The sequence below is a fragment of the Pipistrellus hanaki genome, assembly GCF_964339955.1.
Source record: "Pipistrellus hanaki genome assembly, chromosome: 13".
Classification (NCBI taxonomy): domain Eukaryota; kingdom Metazoa; phylum Chordata; class Mammalia; order Chiroptera; family Vespertilionidae; genus Pipistrellus; species Pipistrellus hanaki.
The window spans coordinates 26866219-26885792 of NC_140515.1; the positions used below are offsets into that span (position 1 = coordinate 26866219).

General features: G+C 49.7%; 1 protein-coding gene across 11 annotated transcripts; it reads left to right on the top strand.

Moving 5' to 3' along the window:
- Nucleotides 1-1586: 1586 nt before the first annotated feature.
- BRPF1 (bromodomain and PHD finger containing 1) lies at nt 1587-18803 on the top strand. 11 transcript variants are annotated; one of them, XM_084901895.1, is made up of 14 exons: nt 1633-2081; nt 4154-4762; nt 9725-10684; nt 11399-11561; nt 12048-12179; nt 12565-12711; nt 13491-13800; nt 14319-14642; nt 14967-15251; nt 15742-15889; nt 16438-16574; nt 16677-16795; nt 17130-17284; nt 17965-18803. In XM_084901895.1, exons 2-14 carry the CDS (start codon nt 4164-4166, stop codon nt 18146-18148), a joined length of 3663 nt encoding a protein of 1220 aa, XP_084758021.1. In that variant the 5' UTR covers nt 1633-2081; nt 4154-4163; the 3' UTR covers nt 18149-18803. The 11 variants fall into 11 exon arrangements, with proteins under 11 accessions (XP_084758025.1, XP_084758015.1, XP_084758019.1 ...); XM_084901897.1 differs by having other exon boundaries at nt 12565-12693; XM_084901896.1 differs by having other exon boundaries at nt 1635-2081; nt 14322-14642.
- Nucleotides 18804-19574: the final 771 nt, after the last annotated feature.

Below are 19574 nucleotides of genomic sequence, written 5' to 3' on the forward strand. Positions count from 1 at the left end.
CATTATAGTGGGTCAAATGCAAGGTTTGCAATAACATAAAATATAGGTTTTCAGATCCTTTGGGCTTTGTCCCGAAACCCTGAAAGACCCTTTCACACTCCTCTTTCACGGCAAAATTGGAGATGCTTAGTGATAAGCATGTTTAACAAATGGACTCTCCCTTGCACCAAAGTTCTCCAAAGCCCCCAAGAACTATCAATAAAGCTTTGGAGCTGCATTTTACAAGCAAGAAATTCGAGGTAGGAAGAATTTAACTTGCCCTAGTTCATGTAGCTACAAAGTGGTCTAGTCACATTAAAATCAACTGCTTTTAAAATTTATTGATGAGCCCTGGTCGGTTTGACTCAGTGGATAGAGCGTAGGCCTGCAAACTGAAGGGTCCTGGGTTCGATTCTGATCAAGGGCACATGCTTGGATTGGGGGCTTGATCCTGATGGGGGGCATGTAGGCAGCCAATCAATGATTCTCTTTCATCATTGATGTTTCTATCTCTTTCCGTCTTCCTTCCTCTCTGAAGTCAACATAAAAAATATTTTTAAAAAATCAAATTTATTGATGAAACATTGACCTGTTGTCCCACCCACCTATGCATTCATTGGTTGATTCTTGCACGTGCCCTAACCTGGACGGAGCCAGCAAACCAGGTGCATCTGAATGATGCTCCAACCATTCAGTTACCTAGCAGAGCCCAGTTCTGTCTGAGATCATCTCCCACCCGGCAAACCGTAGCCCTGATACATTTCTCCGCCAACCTACAGGGTTCCAGGCATCAGAATCCCATTTTACCGTAATCAGGCCCTTTCACGCCCCAACAGCCCTCTGCTCCTCCCCAAATCCGGTGCCTTTTTTCGGATCCACACCTTGCCTCCAGTCTTGCTCCAATACCTTTCCCAAGCTCCTTCCCTTTCCTTCAGCCACGCCCCGTTATTCCTAACCCAGTACCGCCTTTTCCGTATAGTTCCGCCCCTTACCTTTCCCAAATACCGCCCCTTCCTTGAAGCCTGGCTTCGTTTTCCCCAGGTCTATCCTTTCTCCCAAACCCAGCTCCACCTTCCAGACCCATCCAAAGCCCCGCCCTTTGTTTGCTGAGGCCCCACTTTTCGGTTTATAGCCTCACTCTTTGCCCCGGCTCAGTTCATATTCTAGCCTGGAGGCATTTTACAAGTGACCCCGCCCCCTCACATAAATCCCGCCCCTCCAAGCCCCGCCCACAGACTGGTTTATTCTTTTTTTCCAGCCCCGCCCCTACTGTAAATCCGGGTCTTCCTTAGGCTCAAACCCACGTCCCTCTAGCTCCTTGCCCCGCCCCCCAGCCCTGCCTCGCCGCCTTCCTGGGAGGCTAAGGCGAGTTCTCCACCGCAGCCCCGGCGCCAGCGTCGGGGAGGGACAAGGGAGGGAGGAGACTGAGGGGGAAGGGAGCAGGGCGGGCTCCTCCAGTCCAGCCCGTGCCCAAGGTTCGGAGCCGCAGATTCGCCACACATGGCCCGACCACTCCGGATCCTGGATACCGTGACTTCAGACTCCATAAAGTCAACTCTAAGATGGAGGTTCTAGAGAAGCCCTGTGGGATGTTCAGGGGGCCCTTATGATTTCCAGAGAATGGTCTCCGGAGCCTCGGTTGGCGGGAGGGGATTTGTGGCGAAAGTGCAGTTGGGCAGCGCCGCGGCACTACGTTTACCCTGCGCAGACGCCGCCGCCGCCGCCGCCGCTGCTGCCGCCGCCGCCGCTGTCCCTGCCTTTGCCGCCACCGTCTCAGCTGCCGCCGGCCCCGCGCTGCCCCCGGGAACCTCCATTGTTCCAGCGGCGCCGGGTCCCGAGACCGGGCAACTTAGGGGCTCTCGAAACAGGAGACAGCCGACTGAGTTGAGACACCGGGGCTCCGGCGGAACCGGGAGCGGCAGGGGTCAGCGCGGGAATCCCGGGGAGCCGGGGCCAGAGCGTGGGAGCGGCAAGGGGCCGGGGTGGCGAGGTCTGAAGCCTCCGGAATTGGGGCTCTCCCTCCCTGGCCCGTCTTTCCCCGCCAAGTGGGGTCGGAGCCCCGGCGGGCGGCCCCGGCGATGAGCCCGGACTCGAGGTGGCCGGTGAGTGCGGGCCTGGGACCGCGGCGAGAGTGGCTAGCGGGGAAGGAGTTGAGTACTTTTGTGGGGCGCACACTGAGCAGTCCCGTCCAGGTGCCCCTCGGGCCGCTCCAGTCCCCTCCGGGCAGGAGGACTGACAGTGCCTTTCGCTCCCAGCGGGAGTCCCGGGCAACAGTGTATCCTTCGTGGCTACCAGGGTCAACTTCAGGAGAGAGCCTTGTTTAACTTGTTACACTTCGAGAAAAGAGAAACCTCGCCTCATCCGGGAGAGGGCTGCGGCACCGCCTGGGCAGGGCCTGATCCCTTCTGCTCCCGCCCCCAACTTCCTCCAGCCCCCTAAGTTTTGCTGCCACCCCCTTGGGCCCACACCCTTTCAGATCTCAGTTTTTGGCTCCCTCCCCTGTGCCTCTGTCACTCAGTCCCAGGGGGACATCTGCCCGGGTCTCTGTGCTACTTCGGAAGCTGGGGAGCCAGTGCAGCAGAGCTGCAGTGCTCACCAGGGACCCATCATTGAAAGAGGAGAGCTTATTTGTGCTTCTGATTGGTCTGTGTTTAAAGACACAGAAGCAGGTAGGAAGTAGAAGGGAGCTGGAGTTTCACTGACGTGGAAGTTGGGTGCTTTGACAAAGAGACGCTGAAGCAGCAGACTTGCTTGGTTAAGTTGCAGAAGAATAGAGGCCTAGAGGGGTCCTTGTTTGTCAGGGAGCTCAGGGTGGCACTGCCTGGAATGGTGCCAAGCCCCTAGCTGAATTGTTACACTCAACTAAGCCTGGAAAAACTGGGGCAGTCTCTGACTAAGCTGGGCTTCCTGGGGGCTGGTGCCATCTGCTGTCTCCATTCACCCAGGAACACTGGAGAGGAGAATGGGAGGGCCCTGAGCACCAGCATGGAGTTGAGTGTGCCTGAATTGTCTTGTTCCTGTTTATACCCTTGGTCTTGGTACCACTGCCAGGGCCAGGACATAGACTTCCTCTAAAGACCTCAGAAATGATGTAGTTCTTTCTATAATCCAGTGATTCAGCTGGATACCAGGACTAAATCATTGCTACCCATTCAAGTTACTACATGGGCTTAACACTAGCCTTCATCCATCTCTCTCAGCTCCAGATCTGCTGATCCCTCATTACTCTATTCAGTCAACAAGTTATTCATTCATGTGCCAAAAACTGAATGTCCACTTGCATTCCAAGTACTGGGGATATAGAGGTGGGTAGGCTCTGGTGTCTGCAGTGCATAGCTCCCAGTCGAGTGGGAGGAGACAAAGAGGTGAAAATGGAATGCTATGAAAGCACAGTTCCCCATAGGAGAGACAAAGAAGGCATAACAAGTGACATTTAATGTGAGTTTTGAAAAATGAGTAGGAGCTCACCAATCAGAATGGAAGGCATTCCAATAGAGGTCTTCTTGCAGGAATAAGAGGTTATAACTTTAAGGAAATGGCAAGTTGCCTTGGATAGACAGACACACAGATGCAACTGGTGAAGAAAAGAGTCTGGAAAGGAGGACTAAGGCCAGACAATGAAAGGAGCACTTGAATGTCAACATAGGGGATTTAGTTATTATCCTGAAGTAGGGAGCATCTGAAAGCTTTTTTTTTTTTTTTTAATTGATTTTTTACAGAGAGGAAGGGAGAGAGATAGAGAGCTAGAAACGTCGATGAGAGAGGAACATCGACAAGCTGCCTCTTGCACACCCCCTACTGGGGATGTGCCCACAACCATCGTACATGCCCTTGACCGAAATCGAACCTGGGACCTTTCAGTCCACAGACCGACGCTCTACCACTGAGCCAAACTGGTTTCAGCTGAAAGCTTTTAATCATAGATTGAAATGACTGTTGCTACTTGGTAAAAACATCACTCTGGCCACATTGTGCGATATTATTAGGCTCGAAGAGTTGAGGCATAGGGCAGAATAACCAGGCAAGAGGTGATGAGGCCCATGTTGTGGCCATGATGTGGAGAAGATGGTATTTGCATATGCTGTAGAGGTGGGCTGGCCAGGATCCTTGAAGGGTTGGAGGGAGTGGTCATAAACTCTTCCCAGGCCTATGCTAATTAATCTGTAAATTCTAGATGTGACAGCATGGGGGTGGACTTTGACGTGAAGACTTTCTGCCACAACTTGCGGGCGACTAAGCCACCATATGAGTGCCCCGTGGAGACCTGCCGCAAGGTGTACAAGAGTTACAGTGGCATTGAGTACCACTTGTACCATTATGACCACGACAACCCACCACCCCCGCAGCAGACTCCTCTCCGTAAGCACAAGAAGAAGGGGCGCCAGTCACGCCCAGCCAACAAGCAGTCTCCCAGCCCCTCAGAGGTATCCCAGTCACCCAGCCGTGAGGTGATAAACTATGCACAGGCCCAGCGCATGGTGGAGGTAGACCTGCACGGCCGCGTCCACCGCATCAGCATCTTTGACAACCTGGATGTGGTGTCCGAGGATGATGAGGCCCCCGAGGAGGCCCCTGAGAATGGCAGCAACAAAGAGAACACTGAGACGCCAGCTGTGACTCCCAAGTCAGGCAAGCATAAGAACAAGGAGAAGCGCAAGGATTCCAACCATCACCACCACCATAATGCTTCTGCCAGCACCACTCCCAAGCTGCCAGAGGTTGTGTACCGTGAGCTGGATCAGGACACCCCTGATGCCCCACCCCGGCCAACTTCCTATTACCGGTAAGGCCACCTCTGCCTCCTAACTCTGGAACACTGGTCAAGCAGTGACAGGCAGCAGATAGGAGAGTAGCAGGGATAAAGGATAGCAGGAGCACACTATTAGGGCAGGAAGAGGAACAGTACCCCAGCTGATGATGGTGGCACTTACTGTAACTACTCCTTCATGTTATTCTCATAACACACTTAGGTAGGTATTGTTCTCATTCCACAGATGAGGAAACTACAGAAAGGGGGCCAGACTTACCGAAAGTCAAAGGCCAGTAGGTAGCTAAACCCAGTATTCAAACCCAGGCTCTATTGACTCCAAAGCTGTACTATTTCCACTGTATCAGAGGATCCCTTCTCTGGTTCCTGACTCGCTCCACTCCCTCACTGTGTGACCTTGGGAAAGGCATCTGGCTCTGGTGATCTAGTGACCCCGTCTGTAGAGCCGGTTTAATGTTCCTCTGCCTGCTTAAAGGTAGAAGACTGGGGACCTAAAAGCAGTTTGTAAATCTGCAGGGGTAATTTTCCCATTATTTGTTCTGTTATTGTCACCCCTCATTTAGCATGCCTAAGCAGTGTTTCCATCAACTATATTTGGTAATCCTCCAGTGGCCTTTTTATTTACTTTTATTTTATTTATTTATTTATTTTATTTTTTAAACAGTATATGATTATATTTAATAACAAGTTTGGATACAACCAAAAAGTAAAACACCGGAGTAAAATAGTAACAAAAACATGGTATTTCATTTGCAAATGCATGAGAAATGGTTCACATCTTTAGTGATAAACAAGCTCTTAAAAACCAGTGATGCTACAATGATGCAAGGGAACTGGGGAAATGGAATGAAGAGGTTCGGTGATGCGTATTTTATTTTTTTAATATACTTTATTGATTTTTTACAGAGAGGAAGGGAGAGGAATAGAGAGTTAGAAACATCGATGAGAATCATCGATCAGCTGCCTCTTGCACGCCCCCTACCGGGAATGTGCCCGCAACCAATGCACATGCCCTTGACTGGAATTGAACTTGGGACCTTTCAGTCCGCAGGCCAACGCTCTATCCACTGAGCCAATCCGGTTTCGGCCAATGGCTTTTTTATTTCATTTAATTGTTTCTTGGTACCCCACTTCCCTCCAGAAGTTAGTCACGGTGGTTCTCTCTCTTTTTTTTCTTCCCACAGTGGCTCTTAATAAAGTCACAGGCATAGGCTAAATTCCTTGAACATGGGGTAAAAATGAAGGGGTGGGGCAATGTGGTCATAAAATTACATACAGAAAGCCTAGCTGAAGGATGGTACAAAAACCAAGTGTAAAAGTTACCTCTGAGAATTTAGGCATCCAAGGCAAAAAGGGCATTCTGATGAGTTAGTTAAGGAGCAATATTTGGTGTCAACTAATCAGAATGCTTGGTCTCTGAGAAGGACTTAGAAAAGTTTTTATATGAAAAGTTTTTACCAAAAGTGCCATCCATATGATGATATACTAATGTCATAAAAGGCAAATCTCATAAAAACAAATCTGTGGGAACCCAAGTAATTTGGCTCAAAGTGTCACTTTTTTCTCTTGCCTATTCACGTGTTACCCAGTCTCCTTCCTTTCTTCCATTCTTTCATCTATTCGGCCCAGCTTCACTTCCTTCTGACTTTACACTGTCTCTTTTCTGTGAGACTGGCATGTCCACCCCCAACACACAGACCTTCGGGGCCTGCCCTCTCTTCTACTGCTCCCTCCTAAGGCGCTCTTTGCTCTGATAGGCAGCTTACTTAGCCTAGCTCATTCTGCTCCTTTTCTTCCTCCCTCCACTCAGATTCACTCTTTCCTCCTGGGGCTCAGGTCTGTTCTCTATCAGTTGGAGGTATGTTGCATGTAATTTATTACTGTTGTTAGCAAAACTGCCCTAGTTTGGGAAATTATTTGCTTTCTATGTAAATTTTGGAAGATTTGAGATCATCTCTCTAATAACACCACTTGCTCTCTCTTGCTTTCTTGAGGGGGAGTGGGAGGGCGGAGTGTCAACTGGTGAGCCAGGAATTCTACATGACACGCCACCTACTTTATCTGTGCTGTAGCCTGTAATATGGGTGCATTGTAGAAGTGTGCTATGCACTCTCAGGTAATGTCTTGGCAGAGAAAAGTTTTGGAGCTGATTACAAGATCTGGAAGGGGCTATACGGTTCACACTAGCTCTGAGCCACACCCTTTTTCAAGGATGAGGGCATTGTAGTCACCTTTGGGACGAGGTAAAGGAGTAAGGAATAAGCTACTTCCTATAGACTCTCTTCCCTTCTGCCTCCAAAGTACCTTTCAAATGAACAACACTGGGGACTTGTTTCTGTGTGGTAAATCAAACATGGTTCTTGCAACACATAAACACCTATAATCCAAGGCAAGGTGGTTGGTCAGGGTTATACAAAAGCTAATGATAAACCTAACATTTATTGAGTACTTACTACATGCCAGGTACTGTTCCTAAGTACTTTACTTGTATTAACTCACTTAATACATAAAATAGCTATATGAAATAAGTTCATATTAGCATCACCACTTTAAGATGAAGAAACCTAGGCCCAGGGAGGCTAGCTCACTTGCTTAGTATCATGGCTCCCGCCCAGCACACTTCGATTCCTGGTCAGGGCACATGCCCAGATTGATCCCCAGTGGGGGTTATGCAGGAGCAGCCAATCATTGCTGCTTCTCTCATCACTGATGTTTCTATCTCTCCCTCCCTCTCTGAAATCAATAAAAATATATTTTTTTAAGTAAAATGAAGCATGGCTCCAGAGCCTTTGTTTGCCTGGCCTGCTCTAGCACTAGAGCCCCATTTCCCTTGTGGAGAGAAGAGGTGCAGCTTGCTATGTGCCACTTGATTTAGCCATTTACTTTTGTAATCTTTGGGAGGAAGTATTATTATTTTATTTTTTTTCTCAAACTTTTTTTTTTTAAATCAATCTTTATTGTTCATATTATTACAAAGGTTCCTCATTTCTTCCCCCTTCCACCAGGTTCCCACCCCACCCTCCGCCCCTCCCCACACCCCATTGTCCTCATCCATAGGTGCACAGTTTATGTTCAGTCTCTTCCTCCCTCCCTTTCCCAGAGAACAGTCAGTTCATTCCCCTCCCATATCGCCGACTCTACTACAATGAACAGCTATTATTGTTTATCAGGTTTTTCAATCTCCTTTTTTTTTGTTGTTTTTTTTTAATTAATAAACTTTTACACTACTAAGAATAAATTTTAAGATCTAATAATTTTAAACCTTGTTTTTTTTTTCTGCCCTGGGAATTGAGAGCAAACTTGTTTACTTGTAAACTTGCCCTTAGGTTATCAAAAGGTGTAGCCATTCAAGTGTAAATGGACACATTGTTTAAACATAGCTGATGGTTGGAATTGGATTAGCTGTTCTGGGTGGGAAGGGCTTGTCATTCCCTTTCTCCATTAAAATTAAGGTGTTAGCTTTAAAACCTATTTTTGGCAAGAGACCTTAAACTTTCAGAACTTTACATTTTTTAGATAGTAAATCAGTTACTTAGCATTTTCTCAAATCAATAATATCTCCACATGCCCAAGGATACACTTCACACAAAAGACATTTCCAAATAGATCAACCAACCTCATCCAGGCCCCACACAAGGCACTCACAGATCAACACCCCAGCGCTATACTAACTCAACACATCCAGATCTAAGCCTTCATCACTTGATTCAGCAGACCCTCAAGTTCCCCCAAAAGTTTCCAGCCATGTCTGAGAGGCAGCCTGGGGGCAGGGGCAGGCGAGGAGCGAGCTGTTCCGGGCCTGGCTGCTCTGGGCCTGACCTCTGTTGCTCTGGTCCGTTCCACAGCCAGCTGCTCCGGGTCTGGCCACTGCCGCTCCCGACCTGGCTTCTCCGGGCTTGGCTGCTGCTGCTCCGGGCCTGGCCACACCCGACCCGGCTTCTCTGGGGCTGGTTGCTGGGAGGAAGTATTATTATCTTAATTCTATCTTCAATAAAACAGGTTCAGAAAAGAGCAGTGATGCCCTGAAGGTCACAAAGTAGCAGAGCCAGATTTTTATTTTTATTTTTTTCAGAGCCAGGATTTAAATATAGGTTTGTTAGAAGCCAAAGCCCCATTCATTCTATTGTAGCTCCCTATAGTTTTATAATACTAGAGTCCAGGTGATCCAGAGCATGGTAAGGGCGTGGGGAGCCCAGTGAGTGCCCCAGGGTGGAGTCTGAATCCTAGCTTTACCACTTCCTGATTGTGTGACCTTTCTGTGTTGGGCAATTAATTAACTTCTCAAAGCTTGAATTTCCTCATCTGCAAAATGAGGGCAATAAGAACATTGACCCTGTGGCTGTGGTGAAAATAAATGTGGTAACAGCACAATGCCTGGCTTATAGTACATCTTAACTATTCTGATTGTTATCTCCCAGGGCTATCCAGAGAACAAAGACAGTATCTATAGTTTGAGGGAGCCCTGAGCTGGTGCTGGCAACAGCTGACCAGACCCACAGCCTCTCCATTCAGGACACTGCCAGCTGGTGCTGAAACAACTTACATATAATTTGCAAGTGACACCTGAGGAACTTCCTTCCACTGACTCTTTGTACCATCATCCAGATGGGTTCTAGCTGCCCCATCTTCCTCCCTTTAGGAATCTGGTTGAGCCTCTGCACCCCAAGGGAGGGTGTGTAGCAGGTAGGATATGAGGTTCGGAGTTGGCGGGCCTAATGCCACTTCCCAGCTCTACCGCTTTTTCACAAGAGAGCTAGGGCAGGTGCAGTAACCTCAAAACTATGCTTCCTTCCTTTTCTGCAAAACAGGAATGATTACAGGACCTAGAGTACTTGGAGTTAAGGTAAGGATGGAATGAGACAACATATGTAAAGGTACAGGCCTGGCTTAGAGTGAATACTTGGCAAATGTAACAAACTGTCTTTAATGGAGGAAAATCTCAACCATATGATGCTGAGCTGCCTGTGTGCACTGCAGGTACATTGAAAAGTCAGCAGAGGAGCTGGATGAGGAGGTAGAGTATGACATGGATGAAGAGGACTACATCTGGCTGGATATCATGAATGAACGACGGAAGACGGAGGGTGTGAGTCCCATCCCGCAGGAGATCTTTGAGTACTTAATGGACCGGCTGGAGAAGGAGTCCTACTTTGAGAGCCACAACAAAGGCGACCCCAATGCACTAGTGGACGAGGATGCTGTGTGCTGTATCTGCAATGATGGTGAATGCCAGAACAGCAATGTCATCCTCTTTTGTGACATGTGCAATCTGGCCGTGCACCAGGAGTGCTATGGAGTCCCCTACATCCCCGAGGGCCAGTGGCTGTGCCGCCGCTGTCTGCAGTCCCCCTCCCGGGCCGTGGACTGTGCCCTGTGCCCCAACAAGGGCGGTGCCTTCAAGCAGACAGATGACGGGCGCTGGGCCCACGTGGTGTGTGCCCTGTGGATCCCTGAGGTCTGCTTCGCCAACACAGTCTTCCTGGAGCCCATCGACAGCATTGAGCACATCCCGCCCGCTCGCTGGAAGCTCACCTGCTACATTTGCAAACAGCGGGGCTCAGGGGCCTGCATTCAGTGCCACAAAGCCAACTGCTACACAGCCTTCCACGTGACATGTGCCCAGCAGGCCGGCCTTTACATGAAGATGGAGCCTGTTCGGGAGACAGGCGCCAACGGCACCTCTTTCAGCGTCCGCAAAACAGCCTACTGTGACATCCATACGCCCCCAGGTTCAGCTCGCCGGCTGCCTGCCTTGTCCCACAGTGAGGGAGAGGAGGAAGAGGATGAGGAGGAGGAGGAGGGTAAGAGTTGGAGTTCAGAGAAGGTCAAGAAGGCCAAAGCCAAGTCCCGGATCAAGATGAAGAAGGCACGAAAGATCCTGGCCGAGAAGAGGGCAGCAGCACCTGTGGTGTCAGTGCCCTGCATCCCCCCACACAGGTATGTGGGGAGCAGTGGACAGGTTGGTGAGGGAAGAACAAACCCTCCTGGAGACTGATAGCCCCCTGAGTGAAGTAACAGGGTTGGGCTGTCTTCCTATCAGGAGCTATGTAGAAGTTTAAGAAAAAAATCCAAAAGAGATTAGCTATGGCAAGTCATCTGACTTTTACATTAGGAGTCAGAAACTTCCAAGTTTTATTTGGCAGACCTAACATATATTTCAAACTGCCCTTCATTTTGATGGTGTGGTTTAAGTTAGGAAGAAAGAGGATGTAATAACTACCAGCCACAGGAGATGAAATAGTCTGACTCTGAAAGGAGAACTGAATTGAAAAAGGGGGAGGGAAATGCTTAAGAAGTCACAGAATAATTACTGCCACTGTGAATCCAAAGGAGGGCTATGATCAGTTATTTTTAATTCTTATTTTACCTAGACAATTTCCTATACTGTGCCTTGTAACGCTCAGTGTGAGTTGGGTATCTCAGGATCAAATAGAGCAATCTTAGGATTCAAACGCCCTGACCCCCTGGGGAACAGGGCAGGGTTAGGGATCTGGATTAGTGCTGGGAGCTTGTCTTCCTGTCTGCTGAGGTGCCATTGATGGCACTATTTGCTCTTGACAGTAGACTTGTTCCCTTTTCAACCCCATTTAGGAACTCTCACTAGTTACAGACCCTTGTTTTACATAAGAAAATTTGTTATCTGTTTGCCAGGCTCAGTAAAATTACCAACCGCCTAACCATCCAAAGGAAGAGCCAGTTCATGCAGAGGCTGCACAGCTACTGGACACTGAAGCGGCAGTCACGGAATGGGGTCCCACTGTTACGTCGTCTGCAGACACACTTGCAGTCTCAGAGGAACTGTGACCAAGTTGGGGTACTGTGTCATATTCCCTGTGGGCTCTGGGAACTAAGACCAGAGGATAAGGATCAAGATTTGTAACTATAGCATCCAGTGTCTGAGAGCTTAGACTGTTCCCTTTTTTAAGCTAGCCTTCAAACCAGGCTCAGGAAGAAATTTTGTTTCTTACGTGGGGAAGGTGTGGAGAAGAGACGAGATGGGAATGGCAGAAGCATGCTTCCTAGAGGGAGAACCAAGAAGAATTTCTTACAAATTATCCACTTGTAGAAGGGTTCTGTTCCTATGTGTTTATTCATTTATTCAATAAGTGTATGCCAAGCTTTGGCACAGGGGACACCTAGATTGAGGAGCTCCCACTTGAGCTGGCACACCTGCCAGTAAGTTCCTGGGTCCCCTCCTTTGGCTTTACCTGCCCTTAGCCCCAGTTTTCTGGACTATCCTCTCCTCTGCCCTTTCCTCTGACTCCCTCATCATTTTCTGATGCCCTTTTTGCTTCTACAGAGAGAGTCTGAGGATAAGAACTGGGCCCTCAAAGAACAGCTCAAGTCCTGGCAGCGGCTCCGGCATGACCTAGAGAGAGCTCGGCTGCTGGTAGAGCTGATTCGCAAGCGGGAGAAACTCAAAAGGGAGACGGTGAGTGCTCCTGGGCCAGTTCTATTTTACAGAAAACATATCTGGGAGAAGGAAAGCATGTGTTATCTAGCCAGCAAGTAATAGGGTTGATGCTCAGTGTGCTCGCAGGCTCACCAGAAACAGAATGTCAGAGAGAAAATGAATGGAACTTTTAATTATGTGATACAGGTAGCTGGTGCTGTAAGTGAAATCAGGGAAGGGAAAGGCCAGAGTAGTTGGGAGTTTCACTGGGTGGAGCCTTGTAGAACATAGACCTGAGTGAGTACACTCAGCTGTTAGGGGTGGGAAGGAAGGCAAATTCCCAAACCAGCTTCGACCATCTCCCAAGACCTCTCTGCCAAAGGACTGGCCTGGGCCTGGCTGATTGGGCCTTTATGTGTGTCAGATCAAGGTCCAGCAGATCGCCATGGAGATGCAGCTGACCCCTTTTCTCATCCTCCTTCGCAAAACCTTGGAGCAGCTCCAAGAGAAGGACACGGGCAACATCTTCAGCGAGCCGGTCCCTCTGTCTGAGGTAACCGAATTGGACGAAGTAAGAATCCCTTCCCCTCACTCCACCTTCTTTCTGTTCCTCTCCCAGTTGGACCCCTGCTGCAGGTCTGGGCCAGGGACTAGGAGGGGACCTCGAAGAGAGGGGCTGGTGGCTCTGGGGCTCCAGGATGAACTGGAGCCACATGCATCACCTGGACTCTGTCTTGTCCCTGTCATACCCCAAGTGCCCAGAATGGGAGGCAGTCTGCACTCCCTCCCCAGAGGCAGGGACTGAATCTGCCAAATGAATAATTGCAAGGCAGGAAGACACTTTCCGGGTGCTGACCCCTAGAACGGAGACTTTAGAAGGCTCAGCACCTAAAGAACCAGCTCTGAAGCCCTAGGTCCTGACTGGCAGACTCTTCTCTCTAAAAGGTATAAAATGAGAGGCCTAAGGCAGCAGCCTCCTTATAAGTCTTAATGATAAGCAAAAAAGAGCTATAGGAATGCAAGGTGGTATTATTTCCAGAGGAATCTCCTGGCTATTTTCTTGTTGAAGCCTCATACGGCTCTAGGAGGTGGATTTTGGCAGTAATTTTATCACTTTTCCAGGCCAGGAAAAGAAGGCCCAGAGAGGTTAAGAGACTTGCCAAGATCACACAGCTTGTGACTGGTAAAGTCAAGACTGAATCCAGTTCTCTTTTCCCTGAGCTATATGCCTACCTCTAACTGTGGTGGGAGGAGGTTACGGATGCATTTCAAGGGGTAGTATTAGGGGCAGGGCTTCAGGGGGAATGAGAAGCATATCTCCACTTAGCTACACCTACCCTGTTCTCCCAGGTACCTGACTACCTAGACCACATCAAAAAGCCCATGGATTTTTTCACCATGAAGCAGAACTTGGAGGCTTACCGCTACCTGAACTTTGATGATTTTGAGGAGGACTTCAATCTCATCGTCAGCAACTGCCTCAAGTATAACGCCAAGGACACCATCTTCTACCGGGCAGCGGTGCGGCTCCGTGACCAGGGTGGTGCTGTGCTCCGCCAGGCCCGGCGCCAGGCAGAAAAAATGGGCATTGACTTTGAGACGGGCATGCATATCCCCCACAACCTGCCTGGAGACGAGGCCCCACACCACACTGAAGATGGTGGGTGATGAGTCACACACACATAGAGGCCAAAGCTAGGGATGAACAGCTTTCCAAAAGTCCCCTCCTGGGAGCAGGCAGTGTAGGCAGGAAGCAGTTAGGCTGAGCAGTGACAAGCCATCCCCAGGAAGCCAGACGGGTGAATGGATAGCAATGCCTGTCAGTTCACATCTTGGTTCTGCTATTTTATAGCTGTTCATGGTGAGCAGCTGAGGGGAGAAGTTTCTTTTTCTTTTCTTTTTTATTAATATATTTTTATTGATTTCAGAGAGAGAGAGGTAGAGAGAGACAGAAACATCAATTTTGAGAGAATCATTGATCAGCTGCCTCTTGCACACCCCACACTGGGGACTGAGCCCACAACCGGGCAGGTGCCCTGACCAAGAATCAAACCGTGACCTGGTTCAACCATCCAGCAACACCGACCGGGCAAGAGTGGGTTTCTTACTGCCTGTCCAGATTTAAGGGTCCAAAGACCTGCCCTGAATCTGACCTTTCCCCCCCATCCCCACTCCTAGCAGCAGAGGAGGAGCGGCTGGTCCTGCTGGAGAACCAGAAGCACCTGCCAGCGGAAGAGCAGCTGAAGTTGTTGCTGGAACGGTTGGATGAAGTGAATTCCAGCAAGCAGAGTGTGGGCCGCTCCCGGCGTGCAAAGATGATCAAGAAAGAGATGACAGCGCTTCGGCGGAAGCTTGCCCACCAGCGGGAAACTGGAAGGGATGGGCCTGAGCGCCATGGCCCTTCCAGCCGGGGCAGCCTGACACCTCACCCAGCGGCCTGTGACAAGGATGGGCAGACAGATAGTGCCGCTGAGGAGAGCAGCAGCCAGGAGACAAGCAAAGGTCTGAACCCCATAACAAGGTGGATCCCAAAGCAAATTAGACTTTGACTCTGCAGCACACACTCAGCCCCTGCCATCCCCAAGGCAGAGGTCTTTCTTGCACAGCTAGCTGTACTTTTTCCCTCATTCCCCAATCAGAGGCTTCTTAGCTGTATCTCTGGCTATTTGTATAAGAGACACTGTTCCCAATTCCATGACCCTGAAATCATCTCCCCAACAATAGCTGGAGTATTGGACTTATACACCCAGGGCATACCCTGGATGACATCTACCCTTCCCACATCAGGCCCCTCACCAACTTTCCTTCTCTCTTTCTCTGCTCCAGGCCTGGGTCCCAACATGTCCTCCACCCCCGCACATGAGGTGGGCAGGAGAACCTCAGTTCTGTTCTCCAAAAAGAACCCGAAGACAGCTGGACCGCCCAAGAGGCCGGGCCGGCCCCCCAAAAACCGGGAGAGCCAGATGACCCCCAGCCACGGAGGCAGTCCTGTGGGGCCCCCTCAGCTGCCCATCATGGGCTCCCTGCGTCAGCGCAAGCGGGGTAGGAGCCCCCGGCCCAGTTCGAGCTCAGACAGCGACAGTGATAAATCCACAGAAGACCCCCCAATGGGTGAGCCTCACCACCCAGTCCCAAAGAGAGCGAAGCTACCATCTTTCCCAACATAACTTCCACCTCTCCCTTCACTTTCCCATAATATCTGAGAGCTAGAAGGGCCCTTAGGAATCATTTAATTCAGTCCCCTCATTTTACAGACTGGGAAACTGAAACCCATAGACACTGATCCAGCTAGATTCCCATCCAGGCCCCCCTCCATTGTATCACTTCACCTTTTCTCTTCTCATCCTCCTTGGTGATCTCCTGCCCTTTAAGCCATTTGTGTCCTAAAGTCTGTAACTGCCAAGGGAAGTGTAAGGGATGGGGCAGGGCTGTGGCCAACTGTGGTGGACACCACCCAGAGCTAGCTCTGCTGGCCAAGGTTCGAGGAATATTCCAGCACAGAAAGGGAAGCCAGGCTCTGAATACCTCTCACCCCCGTGCCATCTCTGATCTACATCTTCCTGACTGATTCCTTCCCTCCTCCACTTCCCCCCCAACCAAGACTTACCAGCCAATGGCTTCAGCAGTGGAAACCAGCCAGTCAAGAAGAGTTTCTTGGTATATCGTAATGACTGCAGCCTTCCCCGGAGCAGCTCAGACTCTGAGTCCAGCAGCAGTAGCAGCAGCAGTGCTGCCTCAGATCGGACCAGGTACCGGCCCTCCAGATCCAGGCCTGCCTCTGGGATGCCCTTCCGGGTTTCCCTCTGGGAAGTGGGATGGCAGCCATCTCAGCCTACATTAAGATGGCTCAAATCCAAGGTTCTCTGCAAATAAATGGAATAGATGAGAATATCACCATAATGGAATGAAAGGAACCATACTGGGTTCAGCTGATGTTTTAGAGCAGAGGACATAAACTCTTGCTTTGTGGCCTGGATTGGCCTACAGACATATTTTGTTTGGCCAGCAGGGTGTGTTTTTAAGAACGGAATTCAGAAGTACCACATAAAATTCCCAGTTTCTGTGTTCTTTTTAAAATTAGGTCTGGCAAATCTGCCCAGTATTGCTTTTAGACAGGGTATACATTCGTCAGCACCACTGCTAAACCCAGCCCACATCAGTCAAATCAGTGCCAAGCCACTGAGAGCATTTGGATTTGAAAATCTTTAAGTAGCCCCTGCTTTCCAAAAGTCTTAGACGCTGGAGGTTTAAAGAAGAAAGAACACCCACCATGCCATTTTCCACTCTTTGTCTACAGCACAACACCCTCAAAACAAGGCAGGGGCAAGCCCTCCTTCTCTCGGGGCACATTCCCAGAGGACAGCAGTGAAGATACCTCAGGCACTGAGAATGAGGCCTACTCCGTGGGTACTGGCCGCGGCGTGGGCCACAGCAGTAAGTACCCCCGCCCGAGGCCAGGGATGCTGGGGGCCCAGTGTCCGGGCCTTACCAGCCCCCTGTCTGCTGATCTGCCCCCTCTCTCCCGTTCCTGTGAAGTTGTAAGGAAGAGTCTGAGCCGGGGAGCTGGCTGGCTGTCTGAGGATGAGGACTCCCCACTGGATGCTCTGGACCTGGTGTGGGCCAAATGCCGAGGGTATCCATCATACCCAGCTCTGGTAGGTTTCTGTTTTTGGGTCATATTCCTTTCCTGTCTACCCCAGAATGCAGACTCATAATTAGTAGACTTTTTCTACTCTCTGCTGAGTTGCAGAGTACAGGGGTCTTTGGCAGGTAGAGAGTTAGAGGTCCCTGGTTAGTTTCTCCAGCTTTCCCTTTTCCTTCCCATGACCCCTTGGGCTCTGAAATAATTCAGCATAGGAAGAAGGTCAGCATTGCAGTAGCATGATAACCTTTCCATGTCTCTACTTCAAAGGAATCTCCAAATTCTTAGGTAGAGTAAGCCTTGGGAAAGAGGGACTGAACCAAACCAAGGTCTTATTATTCCTTCAGATCATTGATCCAAAGATGCCCCGGGAAGGTATGTTCCACCATGGGGTTCCCATTCCTGTGCCCCCACTAGAGGTGCTGAAACTTGGGGAGCAGATGACCCAGGAAGCCCGAGAGCATCTCTACCTCGTCCTCTTCTTTGACAACAAGCGAACCTGGTAAGGGAGGAGGGGAGCATGTGGTGGCTCACAGCCACAAATACAACCGTGGAAATGGGGGCAGATGGCCAGGAAATTCCAGCAACAGACAGGCTGGGCTGTCACCATTCAGTGGGGGGAGGGAATTCGGTCTTTACGAAAAAGGGTTGTGTTGACCACAAGTCTGAGCAACTGACTGGGCACAGCTGACAAACAGCTGTGACTAGAAAACAAAGAACCATCAGTGACTGTGACAAATACGGGAGTGGCTCCCCACCCAGACTGAGGTGACTTCTAAGACTTAGTTTTCCCACCTCTGCCTCCATGTTGACAAGATTAGGATAAAGTCAGACTCTGAATCCCTCTTCTGTCTCATTTACTACTTATGTAATCTTTTTGATAATTATATGCAGAGGATTTTTAATACCAGTAAAGTCTGCCTGGAGCCTGTGGGACAGGGGACTATTTCAGGTTAGGTCAGGGCTCCTCCTTTTTGTACCCATAAGTACCCTGTGGGTACCCGTCAGTGTGACAGTTGACTGGGCTCTTTTATCACTGTGAACAGTTATTTGAGGGCAGGGAATCCCAGTCCCCACCAGAGTCTCATTCTCAGGACATGTGTTTGAATGAATTGAGTGAGGAAGGCTGGTGTTTATTGCTCTCCCAGAGAGGACTTATTTGATCCTTACTTCATCTTGTAGGCAATGGCTGCCTAGGACTAAGCTGGTTCCTCTGGGTGTGAACCAGGACCTCGACAAGGAGAAGATGCTGGAGGGCCGCAAGTCTAACATCCGCAAATCAGTGCAGATTGCCTACCATAGGGCTCTGCAACACCGCAGCAAGGTCCAGGGCGAGCAGAGTAGCGAGACCAGTGATAGTGACTGATACTGCCAGCACAGCCCAATCCACAGTGCCCTGCCACCTCTCTCCCCTTTGCTCACTGTCCTGGAGTGGCACCGGCCTCTGCACTGATTCATTCCTGGTCTTGGGGCCAGTCTCAGGGGAAGCTGGGTAGGGGAGGTCCCTCCTGCCCTGAGTGCAGCTGGACTGTACAGAACACTCCAAGGGCCCATGGTAGCTCTGTGCAAAGAGAGGGGAGGTCCCACAGGCCAGAAAGCTCCAGAGACCTCACAGCATTGTAGTGCAGGGTGGTGGGCCAAGGTTAGAACACTGCATAAAGCAGGCCAGCCCATCACCTCTGCCTGCTCATGCCAGGAGAATCCATAACTGCCTATTGGCCTGAGGCCTGTGCAGGAGATAAGGTGAACGGGCATCCGCCCTGCCTAACAGTGGGATTGATGTCTGTCCAGCCTGGAAGAGGGGCACTAGGTGACCCCCTCCCCTGCTTTTGTAAATACTGTAATTAGTGGAGAATTTAAATTATTCTCATTTGTAACTGCGTTTCCGGGTCGCGCCAGAGTCATTTGGTACTAAAAAGACTGGGGCCTGTCCCCTCTTCCCTTCTTCCCATAGATTTCCCCACCTTTCAAACTGGTTTGTATTTATTTCAAAAGAAGAAAATATATTGATTCTTAGAAAATACTGTTTGGAATTCTTGGTTCCTGCGTTCTGCCAGGGCAAAGGGAGGTTCTGTTCCCCAGGGATGGCAAATAATTGGGCCCAGGTGGTTGCTGGCTGTTGCATTTCTAAGACAACAGCAAAAATAATATGACAGCTCTCATTTCTCATGCATGTCTGAGTGGCAGTGCCTCTGTTAGCTCCTATAGATACAGTTTCATGTATCCTTGCATTAATTAAAGGAAAGGTTAATAATAGGGTAATTATTTTCCACAAAGACATAGGTTTTGAAAAATTAAGTAACTTGCCTAAGTTCTCAGTAGGAAGTTGCCAGAAAGCTCCAGAGACCTCATGGCATTATAGTGCAGGGTGGTGGGCCAGGGTTAGGATTCTGCATAAAATACCATCCCATCCCCTCTGCCTGCTCATGTCAGGAGAATCCATAACTGCCTAATGGCCTGAGGCCTGTGCAGGTGATGAGGTGAACAGCCAGTGGGAATGATGGCTGTCCCACTAGGATCTGAACTCAGGTCTGTCTGCAATTTAACCAGTATGCTGAACTGCTAGAGAAAGAGTCAACTGTGCAAGCTTTCATGAACTTCGGATGTTTACAGTTCTTCAACAGGATTGTCCAAGTGTTTCAGAGTCACTAGAGTTGTGACTTTCTCCATTCCCAACCCTGGCTCCTTTTCTGATGCAAATATCTTTTGAAGGAATGCCTTCCAAGTGCTAGGCACCTGTGGGCTGGTGTGCCAATGGACCAGACAATCACAGGAAGCAGTTGTGGAGGGTT

What these genes read in the sequence shown, in the direction of transcription:
- BRPF1 (XM_084901889.1), top strand. Translation starts at nt 4,164, where the DNA reads ATGGGGGTGGACTTTGACGTGAAGACTTTCTGCCACAACTTGCGGGCG. An exon ending in CCCACACCACACTGAAGATG is followed by an intron (nt 13,801 to 14,318) that starts GTGGGTGATGAG and finishes CCCCACTCCTAG; the next exon opens with CAGCAGAGGAGGAGCGGCTG. An exon ending in GCTGCCTCAGATCGGACCAG is followed by an intron (nt 15,890 to 16,437) that starts GTACCGGCCCTC and finishes CTTTGTCTACAG; the next exon opens with CACAACACCCTCAAAACAAG.